The sequence below is a fragment of the Lissotriton helveticus genome, chromosome 4_1 (assembly GCF_964261635.1).
Source record: "Lissotriton helveticus chromosome 4_1, aLisHel1.1, whole genome shotgun sequence".
In the NCBI taxonomy this organism is placed as follows: Eukaryota; Metazoa; Chordata; class Amphibia; order Caudata; family Salamandridae; genus Lissotriton; species Lissotriton helveticus.
Genome location: NC_136063.1, coordinates 1505627977 through 1505648513, shown reverse-complemented (window position 1 = coordinate 1505648513; position 20537 = coordinate 1505627977). Strand labels below are relative to the sequence as shown.

General features: G+C 45.2%; 1 protein-coding gene across 1 annotated transcript in view; it reads right to left on the bottom strand.

The window, feature by feature from the left end:
* The window catches only part of ABCA13 (ATP binding cassette subfamily A member 13), a 2470580-nt gene that overhangs the window by 730492 nt on the left and 1719551 nt on the right, over positions 1-20537 (bottom strand). Inside the window, exon 40 of the mRNA XM_078686273.1 lies at positions 2862-2970. Within this exon, the coding sequence (XP_078542399.1) occupies positions 2862-2970 (109 nt within the window). The remainder of the gene's footprint in view (positions 1-2861; positions 2971-20537) is intronic.

Below are 20537 nucleotides of genomic sequence, written 5' to 3'. Positions count from 1 at the left end.
CCCCTCACACACCAACAGGCCCCTTGGTGTCATGCTTCATCATTGGGGTCTTCGCACCCCTCTAACGGGATGCGGCGTGCTGCGACCAAACGACTACGCGGGAGCACTTGCAGTTGGACTATGTGTGGTGTGTGTGATGCAAGTGAAGGGGTAGTTAATGTGAGTGGTGGGGTTGGTGTGGGTTAAAAAGTACCTGGCTCGTGGGTATTGAGAAAAACTTTATTCGTTACCCCGAGCTGGCACTATTAAAAAGGGTGCAGGGTGAGGTAATTAACTGTTGTCACTATGAACAGTACCTCTAGTGTGCGTCAACATGTTTCGGAGCTGGTGCTCCTTCTTCAGGACGGGGGCACAACTTCCCACCTTACTCAAGTATTTCTAACAAAGTGTATTATACAAAAAAAGTGCAGGACTATATACAGTGAATTAATATTAAATACAGGCTATAGTGTGCCTACAGCGGGTTTTGTTTTTGACCATGCACTTGCATGACTCAATTTATGGTGATGGCTTGCTTCATGAGCATTTCTGGACGTCAGGGGTTGATTGCTAAATGTGCAATTAACTCAGGACCGAATTGGTCTCCGTGTTCCCCTCACGCTGCTCCGCTGATTTTAAAATCATGAAGCAAGCCATCACCATAAATTGAGTCATGCAAGTGCATGGTCAAAAACAAAACCCGCTGTAGGCACACTATAGCCTGTATTTAATATTAATTCACTGTATATAGTCCTGCACTTTTTTTGTATAATACACTTTGTTAGAAATACGTGAGTAAGGTGGGAAGTTGTGCCCCCGTCCTGAAGAAGGAGCACCAGCTCCGAAACATGTTGACGCACACTAGAGGTACTGTTCATAGTGACAACAGTTAATTACCTCACCCTGCACCCTTTTTAATAGTGCCAGCTCGGGGTAACGAATAAAGTTTTTCTCAATACCCACGAGCCAGGTACTTTTTAACCCACACCAACCCCACCACTCACATTAACTACCCCTTCACTTGCATCACACACACCACACATAGTCCAACTGCAAGTGCTCCCGCGTAGTCGTTTGGTCGCAGCACGCCGCATCCCGTTAGAGGGGTGCGAAGACCCCAATGATGAAGCATGACACCAAGGGGCCTGTTGGTGTGTGAGGGGTATTTAACACAACACTGAGTGTCCCCACACTTGTGGTATACTCATTCTCACTACGAGTAGGATTCTTCTTGTTTATGATGCATCACAAGAGTGACACAAATCGGGTAAAAAACGTTGTTCCCAATTTACTTTCCAACGCTAAACTTGCTTAGCCCTGGAAATACAGTGAAACTAACGCAAAGCAGCGCTGCTTTGTATTACTTAGCACCAAGGGGTGTACCATGGGTGGAGCATTGACGTTCCCATGCAGCCACCCAATGTTTCTGATGCTAAACGCATTTTACTAAATAAAGTAGACAGGGTTTAGCATCAGAAAACTGCGCCCTTTTAAAGTAGGCGCAAAGATGGAGAAATGCTTTCAGTTCAGCTTCCGTTTCCGACTTGTATGTATGCTGCACTGTACAGCACACATGTAAGGAGGGAAAAGGGTTCAAGTCAGTCTATGCATAATATTTTGTACTGAAATGATTTCCTTCCAGAACAAAACCTATGCTCAACTCACTGAGATACCCTTGCACCATGGCGCATAGCTATCTCCGTGGCACACAGCAGCTGATTTCAGCGCTGGCGCTATGGAAAGGGGAGGTGAGTGCCTTATTTCAATAAATTGGGTGCTCCCATCCTCTCTTCTTTTCACTCAGCGCAGTATTTGCGGCAGCTGCACTGCGCTGAGTGAAAAAGTGGGGCATCTGCCCCCTCTGTATTTTCACTACCCAATTTAATGGTGCGCGTTTCATTACACTAAAAGTATGAAAGGCGGAGTTGGGGCATATTATCAAGAAACGGCATTAACATTATCGCCGCTTTAGCGGCAGAAAACTGCAGCTAAAGCGGCGATAATGGGCTTAATAATACGCCCTTGTGAATTCCCATAGAAGCCCATATTCTGGTGTGAACATGGGCTTCTATGGGAATTCTCTACGGCTTATTATCAAGCCCATTATAGCCGCTTTAGCGGCAGTTTTCTGCTGCTAAAGCGGCGATAATGTTAACGCCGTGCTTGATGATATGCCCCTTAGTTTGTTAAGAGCCAAACTCGCGACCTGCATGCCACAACAGATGTCAGCAGAGAATGTTTAACTCTCATCTCCAAAAACTGATAAGCTTTCATCGGTTTAAAGGTTTTGGTCAAAGATTTCCAAACAAAAACAAATGTCCTTTTTTCAAGGGAGGGTAACATAGTTGTTTTGAAAGAAAGAAAAGCATTTTCTTCCGTTCTAACTCCATGGTTCAAGGGTACAAGCCAGCCCGAAGACACGATCCGCGTCCGGTGCCAGTTTATCACCTGAAACTGTCACCCTCTCACGTTCCTGATTCTATAATCCCATCCGGTACCACTGAATGTCACTGCCTGCATGCAAAACGAAAGGAAAATATCGCTACGAGAGTTGTAATAGATATTCTTCTAGATATAAATGACCAAATCACTGACTCGTGGCGACAGAATCATAACCATTCATAGATTGTGAAATAAAACCAACTTTCAATCTTCCGGGGCAAGGGCTGGCTGCATTATTTAGAAGTTTCCCGCCGCTCCCCAGGCTATCAGAATATCTCGGAAGGTATGGCGCTGCATAATAGGCAGAAACGCTTCCACAGAAGTATTTAGGGCGGGAGGACAACTGCTTTATAGGCAGCGGGGAGAGCAGCGCGAGGCGCGTTAGCTGTAGCCGACTTATACCGAATAGACCGACTGTGAAACGAGAAATGTAGCTCTACCGTATTGTCTCCAGTCTACCGTCGAGGGCAGGTTCCGCCACAGGATCATGTTGTTCATCTGGTTTAAATAAGATGGCAGGCCGTGAAATCCTTTGTGGTTGTACCAAACCTAGGAAAGGGGATGAGCAGATATTACATACACATATTTAAATAACTGGAATATTGGGAAATAAAGATACATTCCATACGCATGTTAATATAGCGGGAATATTGGAAATAAAAAAAAAAAAACACTTGTAAGTCAACTTTTTCAATTGGTGTTATTCTTTTGAGCCACTATAGAATATATGAAAAACCTGTGACACGTAATTCATTTTGGGACTAACAAAGACATCTTAATTACTCATAGACAATGCAGATTAATCTGTGAGCATGCAATCATTGCCACATAAACTGACATCAATTGTCAATCGTCAGTGTCTGCGAATGGCTTGTCCACGGCAACTATCGCCATGGCCAATGCGATGCAGTGAGCGCAAGGTAAATAATTGTATTTATTTATTTACTTACCTTACTCCATGCCGCCATGTGTCCAACTCCACTACCCCCCACCCTGTCCTTCCTCCCCCCGCGTCACCGCCCCGCAGCACTTCCACTGCGAGCTGCTACTGCACTTTACCCACCATGCCCATGCAGTTGTGAAGGTTTAGAATCAAAAATACACTACTGAACCAGTCCTCCGGCTCCAGCAATCGTAGACCAAAAGTACTGCGTGATTACTTGGGACTTTACGGTAACCTTCATGCTTACATCACTCTCATTTTAATTATGGTCCCTCTGGCCCTTGAAGTCAGAGACAAGTGTGAGGCCACTTGGTGCCCCCAGGTATGTCTCAACACGGAGGGGGGGCACAATGCCTATCTTTGCAGGGCAACCTCACTGGGTCCCCCTTTGTGGATCACAAAGCAGCTGCCCGCAGTGTGCTGCTATTACAAAGGCAGTAACTTTACCCAAAAAAAAGCAGCCAACTGGGACTGCCGTTGAGGATTCCTCCCTGCTCGGCTGATGGGCTGTATAGTGACAAGGGCACACGTCAGCCCGGTGACCATGCGGCAGGCAGCTCCCTCAGTTCCTTCTCTGTCCCCGTGGGACCTACAGCTCACCCAAGCCCGTGAGGCTCTGTCCAGCAATGGGCGAGTGTTAGATTTGGGGGCCTCTAGTTGGCACAGGTAGGTACTTGTGACAAATAGGGACCCTTGCCTCTAGTCAGGGTAACGGGGTACACTCCTAAAATAACCGCTGCTCACCCCCTTGGTAGCTTCGCACGAGCAGACCGGCTTATCTCAGAGGCAGTGTGTAAAGCATTTGTGACCACATACAGTAATCAAGTGACAACACTACAGATGGACACCGCACAGGTTTTATATGAAAAATAAGTATTCTTTATATAGACTAAACACAAAACCACAAATGACAAAAATCCACAATACTGTACTTAGGTTAGTTCTGTTCAGTTCTTAAAATGCGTCACTTTAAGTCAATGTACCTTACGATGCGTTACGCTTCCACAACAAAAGTGTTGCAGCAATGGAAATGCGGCAAAGTTCCGGTGCAAAGAAATAAAGACGTGAAGATCTTCCAGATGCGGCATGCTTCTCCGATGTTGCGAGAAGTCTCGGCTCAATGCGTCAGCTGCAGCGGCGACACCCTTGTTCAGAGATGCGACGACAGCGACTTTGGCGGCGGCGAGACGCTTCCGCTCAATGTGACAGTTGCAGCGGCAACACCCTTGTTCAGAGATGCGACGACAGCGGCTCCAACGGCGACACGCTTCTCCGTTGATGCGAGGCGCTTTTTCGGATGTGGTGCAATGCGTCAGCTACAGCGGCGACATCCTTGTTCAGAGATGCGACGGCAGCGGCTGCAACGGCGACACGCTTCTTCGCTGTGAGACGCTTCTCTCGATGCGGTGCAATGCGTCAGCACAGCGGCGACACCCTTGTTCAGAGATGCGAAAGCAGCAGCTGCGACGGCAACACGCTTCTTCTTTGGTGCGAGACACTTCTCTCGATGCAGTGCAATGCATCAGCTGCAGCGGCGACACCCTTGTTCAGAGATGCGACGGCAGCGGCTGCGACACGCTTCTTCCTCTTGAGTCACGCTTCCAGCTCCTTGTGACACACAGTCCCTCAGAAGGCCCCAAAACAGCAGCAGGCACTTTCAAAGAACTTTTAGGGACCTGGGGGTTGAAGTTTGTTGTCCCTGAGACTTCAGCAGGAGGCAACCTCTTCTCTCAAGCCCTTGGAGATCCTTACAAGTTGAAATAAAGTACACAGAGTTCTTTTCTCCCTCCTTTGGCGGTCAGGTATCCACTGCAGGCCAATCCCCCAAGCAGCACTTCAGCTTAAGGATAGTCTCTCCCTAGTTCCTTCAGGTTCCTCTCCTCAGCAAAGGTTTCTTCTTGTTTGTCCAAAAGTGATCTAATTTCTTGGGATCAGGATCCCAATATTTATACCCCAAAATCCTTTGTCCTCTGAGGGCAGAGGGGCCTTTGCCTAGTCCAAACCAGTTCCGGAGCACTCTGTTTACATGACTCCTCCTTTCCTTTCACAGTGCAGGGCAGAGACATTAGACGCACCACAGGGGGTGGAGCTGGCATTGTGGAAGGCAGGCACAGCCCTATTCAGGTCCCAGGTGCAACTCCTCCCACTCATCTAGATGCATATATCTCTATTCACCACTGGGCTGACTCATCCTGTCTCCTGGAATCCCCCAGCCCTGTTACTCAAACTCCAGACAAGGAATACACAACCTAGCAGAGGCAGGCATGGATAGTTAGACAAGAAAATACCTACTTTCTAAAAGTGGTATTTTCAAACACAAAATGTTAAAATCAACTTCACTAAAATATGTATTTTATCATTCTGAGTTCAGGTGTACTAAACTCGAATTTCTACCATGTTCTCTGAGTCAGTTAGGATTATAAGGTGTAATACCCTAACTGTCCATTCTGGCTTATGGAGAACATGTAGCCTTGCAATAGTGAAAAACAAAAATGGCAGTAATTTACTATTAGGACATGCCACACACACCAAGGCATGTCCTACCTTATACTGACAATGCAGCCTGCCGTTGGACCTACCATAGGGGTGTCTGATATGAAGAAAAGGGAAGGTTTAGGGACTGACAGGTGGGTGAACTTGCCCAGTCAGCATGACAGTACCAGACTGCATACAGGCTCTGCAATAGCAGACCTGAGACACACTTTTACAGGCTGCTTCTGTGGGTGGCACAACCAGTGCTGCAAGCCCACTAGCAGCATTTGGTTTACAAGCCCTGGGCACACTCAGTGCACTGTACGAGGGTCTGACCAGTAAACCAAATCAGCCAATCATGGAGTCACTAATCCATACATCAGTTTACAATAGGGAGAGCATATGCACTTTAGCACTGATCAGTAGTGGTAAAGGTCCCAGAATCATAAAACAGCCAACAACAGTTCAGAAAAAATAGAGGAGGAAGGCAAAAAGTTTAGGGATGACCCTGCAAAAAGGGCCAAATCCAACAGCTGGGCTGGCGGCTGGACCTGGGTGGTGCTGCGGTAGAGGCCGCTTCTCCTTCTCCCTGCTGCAGAAGCCTCAGGTAGCCCTGAGAGGCTTCCTGAGTGTAAACGATGATCCACAAGCACCAGGGCTATGAAAAATAAAGTGAAAGTACCAGGACGGTGCAGAACGGCGTGCAAGCACTGGAACCTTCACACAATGCTCAAGTAAAGCGCTTCTTACTCGCTTTAAACCAAAAAAAGAGGGGAACACACAGCGCTCCACGTGCTTCCTTTTTCATCAACATAGGTGAAGAACACATCGCTCATCATGCGCTATTGGAAAAACAGGGAGGGCTGCACTACTCAGTCCCTGGAGAACAGCTGGGGGCACAACCCAGGGAATCAGCAGTAGACTAGCACATCAGGCCCCTTGGGGATAAAGTGGCAGTCCTTCTCACAGGCCACAGGTCAGCACAAGCAAGGGAGTCCAATGGCAGTCCCTTCTGGCAGCATCACAGTTCCTTCTGGTAAGGTACAGTCTGTAGAGCCAGCAGCATCTGGCTACACATCCCACGTAGTGTCTCAAAATTTGGGGTCACAGCCCCTGTACTTATACTCCAGAAGTCTTTGTTCTGGGGCACTACAACCATTTTTAGAAGTGCACAACGTCCCAATTCATATCCCAGGCCCTAGCCCCAGACTTACTACAGGGGGCAGAGACAGTATTGCGGAAGTCAGGCACAGCCCTATTCAGGTGCATCTCCTCCCACCACTCTAAATGCAGACCAGGCCTATTCAGGTGCAAGGACAACTCCTCCCACCACTCTAAATGCAGCCAGGGTTTATTCAGCGCAGCGCTGAGTCATCCAGAAAGGCAGGACACACCTCAATGCCCCTTGTGACTGTCTGAAGTGAATGCACTTCTCCTGTCAGTCTAAACCAGACCTTTAATACACTACCAGACAGGGCACAAAGAGTCATAAGCCCACAGAAATGCCAACTTCTCAAAGCGCATTTCTAAAATAGTAATAACAAATCCGCTTTCCCCAATAGGCAGGATTTATCACTACTATTCCAAACATACCAAACATGGCCACGCTACACATTTCACATCAGAAATTAACACTGAAGTACATATCAGGGAATTCCAAATTCAAACGTATGACAAGGCAGCCTCACAGCAGTGAGAAACCAAATAGACTGTTTGTCACTACCAGGATATGCCACACAGTACAAGCACATATTCTACCTTTTACCTACATAGCACCATCCCAATAGGGCTACCTAGGGCCTACCTTAGGGGGTGACCTATATGTAGAGAAAGGGGACTTTCAGGTGTGGCAAAGACTTTAAGTGTCACGTCACTGCAGCAGTAAACTACACACGCAGGCCCCGCAGCAGCAGAGGCCTGAGACAGGTTGGAAAGGCTATTTCGGTGGTTGGCGCAAGCAGCGCTGCAGGCCCACTAGTAGCATTTTATTTACAGGCCCTGAGTATATGGGATACCCCTGTACAAGGGACTTACAGGTAAATTTAATATGCCAAACTGCTGTAAGTCAATCTTACCAAATTTACAAAAGAGAGCACATGCAGTTTAGCACTGATCAGCAGTGATAAACCTCCAAGAGTCATAAAACCAACAAAAACAGGTCAAAACAAATAAAGGAGGAAGGCAAAATGTTGGGGGATGACTCTGCAAAAAGGGCCAGTTCGGACACACCATAACCAGCATTTTGCTGAATCAACCTCCATAGCTATATCAGATGTAGTTGATACTCCAGTGTTAAACAAAACATCAGTAATTTTTTGCTATTTGCTGTAATAAGAGTATACATAAAATTACTAAATTGCAAATGCAGCTATAAGGCTAGGGTAACTCTTGGAAAATCTGACAAATCTTCACTAAACTTTCAACAAAACAGTTAAGTCAACACAGCTTCTTCCTGGAAAGTTAACATGCATTTTTGAAAACTACTGAATGAATATACACTAAATCACAAAAAACACGCTTTATGGATCAGTGATGTCATCAATGATGTCATTTGAGATGCCATCATTGATATCTCAAATGATGTCATTAGAACATGTCATGAGTGATGTAATGTATGAGGTCATAAGCAGTGCTCTGCTAACTATAACTGGTGTATTTCTGTATTTTCTTGAGCTCAAAACATAATTGATTAATAATGTCACTGGCATATTCACTTCACTATAACTTTACGTTAACCTTTGTTTTTTTCAGTGAATTTCTGAGATGTTTTTAAACAAGAACAAATCTTTTTATCACACCTAACTATAACTTTACTTTACCCTTTGTCTTTTTTCAGTGATTTTTAGATTTTTTTAATGTAAAGTAATATTTTATAACCATGCGTAAGCCAACTGTCTGAGCTCAACCTTTGGCTATGCACAGCTGGGGTTTGGCCAAACCACCCTGAGGCGGCCAATCCCACCAAAGGCAACCAACCTCATGCTGTGTACAGCATTTCGTCACACTCAGCATGGGGTTCATAAAAGGGCATGCCTTGCAGCCAAGTCCTGTGTCCCATTCCGCGCATGCAGCCACCCTGAGGCAGCCAACCCCACGGCCCACACAGCTTTGCTCGTGCATGGCATGGATTTAGCCATGAGGCCTATGTTGCAGCCATGCCTTGCTTCCAACTCACTCCAGACAGCCAACCTCACGCTGCTCACAGGCTTTGGCCATATTCAACGAGGAGTGATCACAGGGCTTGTCCTGCCACCAGGCCCTGCGGGCAAACTCCAAGAAGGCTGTCTACCGCACACCGTGCACAGCCTTTGGCATGGCCAGCATATGGTTGGCTTTCGGGCACCGAGAACTCCATCCCCTAGGGCCAAAACATATATATTAAGGGGAGGAGGCATGTAGCCTCCTTCCCGATCCCTTACTTAACTCTGAGGCTCCCATCCCTTGAGGCCAAATACAATTATACAGGGGAGGAGGGCAAGCAGTTCCTCTCCCCATTCCTTAATAGGCCCAGAGGACCACATCACACAGGGCCAAACACAATAAAAAAATTGAAGGGGTGCCATTTTCATCCTTTCCCTTAAGTATACACGGCCCCAGTGGAAGGGGTCCCTGGGTCCCTAATTGGGCTAGTGAGAGGCCATCAGTGGGGTATTAAAAAATTGTGGCTGCCATGTTCTTTTTTTCTGCAATCCTACGGAAGCCAATTATTATTTTTAGGCCCGGTGGGGAGGCGGCTCCCTTTGGGTCCCCCCAATAGGGCCTAGGTGGTCAGGTTATCTCTACCCTGCCCCCTTATACTATTTATTTGTTTAATTTGAGGACAAGTGAGTAAGTCTCCAAGTTCTGTAACGGCTACCAGCAACATTTTCCTCAGGTTGTTGGCAGCCAATCAGAGCGCTCACTCCTGTGGAAACTGACTCCCAAGGGAGTCTGACTCCCATTGGAGCATGATGGCTCAAGGGGAGAAAAAGCTCCCTGGGCCAAACAGAATGCTCTATTTTAAAAAATTGGCGCTCTGTGAAGACTCTCACTAGCCTCTCGCGAACCCAACCATCCAGATATACAAATACATTTAAATCTTAATTTCTCAAAGACTACTGAACAGATTTAAACCTACAAAAGAAAGTACAATCTGTGGACGAAGGTCTAGCTTCCTGCCAAATTTGGTGTAATCTCGTTCAGCAGTATTTGCATTACCAATTTTAAAGATTCTATGGAAAATTCATGTGGATTTTGCATTTTGGAACCCCTCTGTTTTATTGGCCCCCTTCTCGATCCCTCCATGGCTCCCATATGGGCAGGGTATCCCTACCCTGACCCCTATACTTTTTTTTGTACAAGTTCAGGACAGGGGACTAAGTCCCTGAGTCCTTTAAAGGCTGTCAGCAAAATGTTTCTCATGTTCCTGGCAGCCTATCAGAGTGATCGCTCACTCAGGAGTCTGACACCCACAAGATTAAGATGGCCCAAGGGAAAAAGTTCCCTGGGCCAATTAGAATGTTCTATTTTTAAATTGACGCTCCTGAGAGACTCTCAAGAGCCTCCCACAGATCCAACCATCAAGATATACACATATTTTTGTACCTTAATTAATCAAAAACTATTGTACAGATTTACACCAAATCACAAAAGCACAATCTGTGGACCATAATCTAGCTTCCTGCTAATTTTGGTGTAAAATCCGTTCAGCAGTTTTTGCGGTGCATTTCTTAAACAAGTCTATTGAAAATGCATGGGGATTTTGCTTTTTGGAAACCCCGCTTTTTTTTCGGACCCAGCTTGACAGATCACTCCTAAACTTTCCAGGCACAAACTGGCCCAAAAAGAGTACTTTTGGGGAAGTTTTGTAGCAACACAAAAACCACATTTTCTAGGAAATGCTGACCTAACTATACCTACCCAGGGGATGACCACCACTGGGGATAGATAGATAGATAGATAGATAGATACATAGATAGATAGATAGATAGATAGATAGATAGATAGATAGATAGATAGATAGATAGATAGATAGATAGATAGATAGATAGATAGATAGATAGATAGATAGATAGATAGATAGATAGATAGATAGATAGATAGATAGATAGATAGATAGATAGATAGATTGATTTAGCTTGCTCCCACTTGGAGTTTTTCCACAGCAGCAAAACTAATTCAGCAGGACTTAATGGTGAACGTTTTGGCCACGTGAAGCCCTCTCTGCTTACACAGCTCGCAGCTTTGCCCCACTGGAAGAATCTGAGTCCCAAAAAAGTGACTAAGTCCAAAGGTAGAAATCTTCACAAAGCAAATGCACAAAAAAAACAGCAGGTGAGGAACCTTCCTGTGATGCAAAATTAAAATTTCTCTTGCTCAGAGTTCTGCTAAAAGTCTGTGGCTTCATCGAGACCTCCTCCAGTGGCTATCCAATGTCGTGGAGCCCTCTTCAGCCACAGTCTTGATCCACTGAAGATTTTTGACTTCCAAATCAGAGACTATGTACAAAGGTAAAACTTCTGGGCAGATAGAACCTGGTTCCTGTATCAGACCTGTACTCCATTGCAGTAAGCCCTCAATTGGATGGGAACTCGAGACGATGGTACCATCTACAACATCCTATTGCGCCAACTGTTCTCAAATATTACCCAATTTTCTCTGGCTACCTATCACTCCCCAAGGAAACCAACACAATTTTCTTACTAACAAAAAACAACAAAAATACTCATTGATAAAATGTCTCCTACTCAACACCAGGTCGCTAGTTAAACACAGCTCGGAAATAGCAGAGCTAATCCAAGATGAGGACATAAAAATAGCATTTATTACGGAATCATGGACTGATGCAGCATCAGGCCCGGATATAGTGAAAGCCACCCCCCAGGATTTTGTCTGCCACACCCTAAACAGGGACAAGAGGAGAGGGGGTGGTCTAGCCATTATCCATCATAAAAACATCAGAGGCTCCTTTCAACCTGGCCCTACTGGCCTTGATGAATCTCTGCTCTTCAACTTTACTTTTGCAAACCACTTGTCCTTCACAGGCTGCTTTGTTTACAGACCACCAGGTGTTAAAGCCCGATTTCTAGATGCATTGAGTACGCTATTAGAGACGGCAATCTGTACCCAAAGGTTCACTCTACTGGGAGATTTTAACTTCCATTTGGAATGCAAGCAGACCCAGATACTCGTGAGTTAATTGAACTTCTGCAGGGGATTGACATGATGCAATTAGTACTGGATCCCACACACAGAGCAGGACACACGTTAGACGGGATTTTCTCAAATTACCCCAGCCTAAAAGTTAGCTTGGTTTTACCAATTCCCTGGTCAGACCATTCAGCCATTCACTTTGCCATTCCCCTCACCACGCCCAATATACCACCTAGCACCAGAAATGTCCCGAGACAAGTTAGAAAATGGAAAAACATTAAAGGGGATAATCTGGACGATATACTAAAAAACTCCCGGTTTCCCCTCTCTAACGACGTGGAGGAAGCAGCTAGTTCATATACGGCTTGGCTGGACCAGGCGTATTTACTCTTGCCCCCCCCCAAAACCACCTATTCCACTCGGGTCAATCCAACGGCCCCATGGTTTACTGAACAAATTAGGGAACACAAAACACGATGCAAAAAGCTTGAAAGGATCTGGCGTTTGAATTACAGCGACTCGGATAAACAAACTCTTAATGCGGAGCAAAGACATTACAAAGACAGAATCCTACAAGCTAAAAAGGCTTATCTCTCGAAACGGATAGAAGAGGCCAGCACTACCCCCAAAGAATTATTCCAAACGGTCTCTTCCCTAGCAAACCCAAAAACCATAGATATTCCCTCTAGCCTTTCACTCTGTGAAAGCCTGGCCACCTTCTTTCGTGAAAAGGTAGATAACATCTTCTTTTCCCTAGACAGTCAGGTGAAGATCCCCTCCGTGAGGGAGGACCTGGATCCCCCGGATTCTGGGGAAACACTTCAACACTTTCAACCCATCACGGAAAAGGAAGTGAGAGATGTTTACTTAAAATCAAATCTGGTTCCCCTCATGATCCCTGCCCGACTGCTGTGGCCAAATTAGCCCCTGAGGCTATCACTAGAGGACTGACCCCCCTTTTTAATCAGATGCTAGAGAAAGGGGAATATCCCGCCAGATGGAAGCGAGCCTCTATTCTACCCCTGCTAAAAAAAACTAACTTAGACATCACTGATATGAACAACTATCGCCCGATTGCCCGACTCCCCCTCCCGGACAAAATAATGGAAGGCAGTCTGAACACGCAACTCAGCGCATTCCTACGAACAGGGGATCATCTTGACTCCTCCCAATACGGTTTTCGTGCATAACACAGTACGGAATCCGCTCTGATCAAAACCATGGAAGACATCAGGCTGGTGATGGATGCAGGAGGCAGAGCAGCCCTGATCCTGTTAGATCTCTCCGCGGCCTTCGACACGGTCCACCACAGCCTGTTGGTGGACCGGTTGAGGGCCTGTGGAATCCAGGGAAAGGCTCTAAAAATGCTCAGACGTGAGTCCCTTGCTCACTTTGCCACTGGATTCAAGCAAGCCGGGCTGAAGACGGCTGAAATGCCAGAAACTGGTCCTCGGAAGCTTGTTTCCGGTCCAGGGAAGGCATGGCTTGGCAGTTCGGGCTGGACTGTTCCCATGAGGCACAGGGTCAGACTGATTTGCACATGGCCATGTCTGAACTGGGGTGGCAGAGTGGGCTAAAGAATGGTGATGGATTAAACCCAGCTCTGTTGACTGGGTGTGAGTGTTTGATTGGTTCAGATGCTCCGTCCATCACCACCCCCTTTTGTACCGCTTTGTTCGCCATAAGTTGGCAGGGTATGCTCAGACGTGAGTCCCTTGCTCACTTTGCCTCTGGATTCAAGCAAGCCGGGCTGAAGACGGCTGAAATGCTAGAATCCGGTCCTCGGAAGCTTGTTTCCGGTCCAGGGAAGGCATGGCTTGGCAGTTGGGCTGGACTGTTCCCATGAGGCACAGGGTCAGACTGATTTGCACATGGCCATGTCTGAACTGGGGTGGCAGAGTGGGCTAAAGAATGGTGATGGATTAAACCCAGCTCTGTTGACTGGGTGTGAGTGTTTGATTGGTTCAGATGCTCCGTCCATCACCACCCCCTTTTGTACCGCTTTGTTCGCCATAAGTTGGCAGGGTATGCTCAGACGTGAGTCCCTTGCTCACTTTGCCTCTGGATTCAAGCAAGCCGGGCTGAAGACGGCTGAAATGTCAGAAACCGGTCCTCGGAAGCTTGTTTCCGGTCCAGGGAAGGCATGGCTTGGCAGTTGGGCTGGACTGTTCCCATGAGGCACAGGGTCAGACTGATTTGCACATGGCCATATCTGAACTGGGGTGGTAGAGTGGGCTAAAGAACGGTGATGGATTAAACCCAGATCTGTTGACTGGGTGTGAGTGTTTGATTGGTTCAGATGCTCCGTCCATCACCACCCCCTTTTGTACCGCTTTGTTCGCCATAAGTTGGCAGGGTATGCTCAGACGTGAGTCCCTTGCTCACTTTGCCTCTGGATTCAAGCAAGCCGGGCTGAAGACGGCTGAAATGTCAGAAACCGGTCCTCGGAAGCTTGTTTCCGGTCCAGGGAAGGCATGGCTTGGCAATTGGGCTGGACTGTTCCCACGAGGCACAGGGTCAGACTGATTTGCACATGGCCATATCTGAACTGGGGTGGTAGAGTGGGCTAAAGAACGGTGATGGATTAAACCCAGATCTGTTGACTGGGTGTGAGTGTTTGATTGGTTCAGATGCTCCGTCCATCACCACCCCCTTTTGTACCACTTTGTTCGCCATAAGTTGGCAGGGTATTCTCAGACGTAAGTCCCTTGCACACTTTGCCACTGGATTCAAGCAAGCCGGGCTGAATACGGCTGAAATGCCAGAAACCGGTCCTCGGAAGCTTGTTTCCTGTCCAGGGAAGGCATGGCTTGGCAGTTCGGGCTGGACTGTTCCCATGAGGCACAGGGTAAGACTGATTTGCACATGGCCATGTCTGAACTGGGGTGGCAGAGTGGGCTAAAGAACGGTAATGGATTAAACCCAGATCTGTTGACTGGGTGTGAGTGTTTGATTTGTTCAGATGCTCTGTCCATCACCACCCCCTTTTGTACCACTTTGTTCGCCATAAGTTGGCAAGGTATGCTCAGACGTGAGTCCCTTGCTCACTTTGCCACTGGATTCAAGCAAGCTGGGCTGAAGACGGCTGAAATGCCAGAAACCAGTCCTCGGAAGCTTGTTTCCGGTCCAGGGAAGGCATGGCTTGGCGGTTTGGGCTGGACTGTTCCCATGAGGCACAGGGTCAGACTGATTTGCTCATGGCCATGTCTGAACTGGGGTGGCAGAGTGGGCTAAAGAACGGTGATGGATTAAACCCAGATCTGTTGACTGGGTGTGAGTGTTTGATTGGTTCAGATGCTCCATCCATCACCACCCCTTTTTGTACAACTACCTACATCCCATCAAACTTTTTCTTTTAATTCTTTTGCGAATGGGTTACCACCCCAATTTGGGAGTCAGTAACATTTCAATGATTTGTGACTGGATTACGGTTAGAAAATATCAATACATTTTATATCACTTCGGAAGGAACCACTGCAGGACGCACTTTTCAAATAGTGAATGGGCATGGGGTTGCAATCTCATTTGAGTAGCTAGTAAAAGTCTACAAACTAACAAAATTTGATTGATACAAGAAAACTATTTCGTGGTTGCAAAGTCTAAATCTGAGTGTTAAGGACAGTAAAACAGGTTCCTAACTCTGGCTTTTAGTTATGAATGCAAATCAAGTTAGAATATTAAATTAGGTGGTGACAATTCTGAACGAGTAATGTGAGCATGCAATTGAAAAATGCCAAAAATAAGTTACCAAGGAAGGAGAGTGAATAAAGACATTCATAAATCAAGGGCACAGGCTTAATTAATTGAGTCAAACATGGAAGTGATTAGAGGGATGCTGTCAACTACACATTATGAACCTGACAGGAAGCCAGATACGATGATGAAAGGCTTGAATCATACATAATAAGTCAAAGGAGAAAGCTCAGTCCAGCTATATATTGTACACATGTGGACATTTTAACTTGCTCTGAATTGTCTCTCTTGATGTATTCAACCTAGTTCTTAGACATTACAAACACTTCCCCTTTAAACATTGTGAAGAGAACATAAGCAACAGTAATGGGACTGTGTACATCTTGAGCTCTTGAATTTAATTTTTTATGGGGTCAAACACACAAAAACCAACCATAAAACCCTGTAGTGCATGCTGGTGACTTATCTTCTATCGGAAGTATAGAGCATATGGTGCCCGCAGAACCGTTACAGTCTCCTTGTATTGTGTACGCACCCAGGCATTTGCAAGGCATTAGCACAAACAGTCATGTTTTATATGTATTGTATAATGTGGTGGCTATTAGTGCTTTTCAACTTCCTTTTTTCTGTTGCAAATAACTAGTGTGTTACTCTATGTAAGAGACAGGATGCTATAAGAGGTTGTGTGATGGCCCATAGTGTTTTATGTACATTTGCTGCTACCCAGGGTGATGTAACACATATCTGCGTACAACTCTTCTCATAAGGAGTGGCTATTAACTGAGGAGCCATGTAGTAGCTTGATATACAAACTCTGTGATTAAACTGGGACGTAGTTATATTCTCTGACAGTTCTGTTTAAAGCAGATATGGCAAGTCGTGTGGTGACATTACAGAGCGAAATTCTGCATGCAATGGTCACCTGCACCTCAAGTTTGATTGGAGTTTATTACCATATTTAAGAGTAAATTTCAGTGCGACCAATGTGTGCATAGGATTGGTTCATCCTTTTTGAGCATGATGCATACTGTGAGATGGGCCAAAAGTGTTACCATAGTGCAGGTTCTGTCCAACAATCATGTGACTGAAGTAGCAAAATCTTCGCTAATACACATGATTCAACAAACAACGCTAAGATCCTCAGTAGGATCCAAGATGAACTGAAAAAAGGTCTGTCTACACTGTCAATGGTTTCACAAAACACCTGCCTGGCACTGATGTGCTTTTGAACAGCTATTACTATTGAAGGTATGGAGGTGTGTGGATGTGGAGGGTGTTGGTTGTTAAAGCCGATTGGTAGTCAATTTGAAATCTGTGCCAACAACTGTATGCGTTGCTAGACTAGTGCTGAGATTCTCCTATCAGAGTTTACATGTATTTAGGGTCAGAAGGTAAGCTTGGCATGCTCTCAGGCAGCTTTTGGGATGAAGGCTGTGCTCAGCATATGGCTAAACATCAACACTACCCACAATGCACTGACATCTCCATGCATTATTCCATGAGCTGCATGGAGTTCCAAGCATGAAGGGTGGCAGTGGGACAGTGGAATTCAGTGCTCGGCAAAGGATGATAAAAATGGGCTTTCTCGCAAAGTGCCATGACTTTCAGGAAAGGGGAATGAACAAGTCCTATCATCTTCCAATTTCAAGACGATGGTTATCCATAGGGTGCTATCTGGGGCTCTGAATCCTAGATGAAATAGAAAGTTTTCAGACTGCATGATGTGGGGAGCCTTTGAGACTGCTTCTATCATACATAATGTAGCACTTCCATGTGATGGATGCACTGCAACTCATTTGTTCGTTCAGTTTTCGTGGTGTTTTGAACCCACTTGCAACTATTTCTGTGCCTGATTTTTCTTCTAGCTGTTGCTACTTATACTGTATATACTTCTAGACACTTTTCTCCTCTTGAGTTCAAAAGGGACTTCGTGCCTATCTAATTGCGGCAGTACTACTCTTCATCCTCAATCTGGAGCTACAAGTTTGCCAAACTGGTTTTTATTTGACCCTTTCTGCTTTTTCCTATTTGGGACCCACTTAAGGAGACACTACGCACTTTTCATATGTACAGTTCAGTCCAGGTTGTCACCATGGCTACTGGGAGGAGTCACCCTTTCTTGAGCAATACTTAAGGAGACTCAACAGACCTTCTAAGCATCCAGTACTTGGCAGGGGATGCCATTGTTCCTAGTTGTGGATAAGTACTTCAGCTGTTTTGCTAAGGTTATGAAGAATCATAATGCAGCATTTATGTGTGAGGGAACAAATGTAAAGGAGTTTTGTGGGATTTTTAACCATATCAGTGGTGTACTATCACTTAGATTTGTGATGTCTGAGCACAGAATTTACATTTAGGGTATATGTATGGGGTTTACATGCTTGAGAATCAGGATTGTAAAAATCATAGCACAGCTAGCAGAAAAGGTAAATCAATAGGGAAGTACATAATTGTGCAGCTATGTATTCCCTGAAAGTCATGTTTCTTTCTTCAAATGTTCTTGCCACACACGGATCCCAGGTGAGAAAGAAGCTGAGTTTTCTGCTCAATAAGAGCCTTTATATTGGAGCCATGTCTGCAGTGCTTTGCAAAAGGCTAATAGGTTGGGAAGTATTCCTATCCAAGGCCTTGCTTCCTTGACAGAGAAAGTTGATCCTCCAGTTCATATTTATCTGAATGCTGATATTTTGATTTTGAGGTGCATCTTCAAAACATTCTCATGGGTGGTATGAACATTTTGTCCTAGAGGAAGGAGGGACATTTTCTATCTAAAGTGAGTTAACAAAAATGAGATTTGAGTGAAAGCTGAGACTAATATCCCCTTAGTGCCTTGCCTGTTTTCCTATGTTCGATGAGTGCTTTCAGTCAAGTAACTCTTAGTCATTTGGTCAATGCAATATTCAAGTTATACTTCTGTATTTGAAGTAATCTGCCAGACTGTTGATTTTAAACCTGGTCACCTTAACAGTGTATAAAAAATCCTCTGGCCTTCACAAAAGAGTTTGAAATTCTTAATGTAGTTGTTCAATTGAATGATTGCAGCAACACATCAAGAATAGTCTGTGGCGATCAGGCTATGGTGGTCTGGGTTAGATAGGAATTGTGCATGTTTCTACAAGAGTGGCTTCATATGGAACGCTTTTAAATTATATGGATGTGGCTATGGGTCCTCGGTGAACCAGAGGTTCAGGATATTTTGAAATGCCGAGAAGACACATGGTAGGAGCTTTGTGAATATGGTTGGCGAGCAGGGGTCAGCTTGAGATTCCACCTTGCACAGGCTGTAGCAAATGTACATATTGATGTCAGATAGCTATGAGAAAGACCTACATACAACAAAGGTGAATGTTGAGGTGTGGGGCTGAGAGCTGAACATTTTGTATGAGGGGAGATTTGAGATCAATAGCTTGCTTGTTAAAGTTGTGAATTGGGATATTGTAGAATTGTTGAGAGGAAATTGGGTCAGGTGTGCTTGTGTTGTGGATTATTGTCAGGATCTTTAAACATTCCTTTAAGAAGCAATTGGACTCATAGAGATGGATTGCATAGTATCTTCTTTCATAGTCCTGGTGTTCAGTATAGCCTGTGTTGTCCAATGACTTTATCCCACTCTATGCCACTGTACCATACTCCACTCTACGCCGCTCTACTGTCCGACACTCTACTACACTGTACCAATTCCACTCTACAACACTGTACTCACTCTATGACCCTCTACTACGACCCTCTACTCAACTCTAAGCCCATCCACTCTAGACCACTGTATGACACTCAACGGCATGCCACTCAATTTCTCTCTATGATGTGCCACTACACTATATAACACAGCACTCCACTCTAAAATACTCTCCTCCACTGTACTCTACGACACTCCACTTCATGATACGCCACTCTATGACACTCTACTTCACCCTACGCTGCTCTAAAACACTCTACTCTACTCTATGACAGTATACGTCACTCTCTCTACTGTTCGACATGCCTGTCCACTGTACAACTTGCAACTCCAGTCTACAATACTTAAATCCACTATATGAGACACCATGCCACTACACTATATAACACTTTAGCACACTAAGCGATATACCACTACACTCTGCTCTACTCCACTCTCTTTCAATCTACAACACTCCACTATATGCCAATAGACTTTACAATACTCGCCTCCACTGTACAACACTCCACATAACAACTCTCCACTCTCGACCCTGGACTCTATGATTTGAAACACAGTTCTATAAACAATTAAAAAAACATTGAAATTCAATGTAAAAACCAAAGGTTAAAGCTTAGTTATAGTTAGGAAAACTTTTTCCCCTATACAAACCAAGCTTAAACTACGCACACTTTACAAATTCTACAGTTATAACTTTCATTTATTTACAATTTATCCCCAACCTTCAAATTATTCTAAATAGTGCACCTCATTACACACTCTTTGCAGCTTGTTAACCTGACAAAACTAACTATAAATCACCACTCTACCATGCACTGTGTTCTCACAAATAATGTTACTCCACTCTACAACGCTACACTATACAAGATTCTCCACCACTGTACTGCATGACACTGAACTAGACAACCCTGAACTGTATGACACTCTACTCCACTGAACTTCTGCTCTACAACACTCTGGTACATTCTATGCCGCTCTACAACACTCTACTCAATGACACTCCAATCTGTCAAACTTCATTTCATGACACTTTACTGCAGTACAACACTCAACTTTACTTTTTTACACACCACTTCACTGTATAACGCACAGCTCCAATCTACGATACTTCGCAATACGTCACCCTATGCCATTCCACGGTATAACACTGTACTCCACTGTATGCTATGTCACTCCACCCTACTTAACTCCACTCTATTC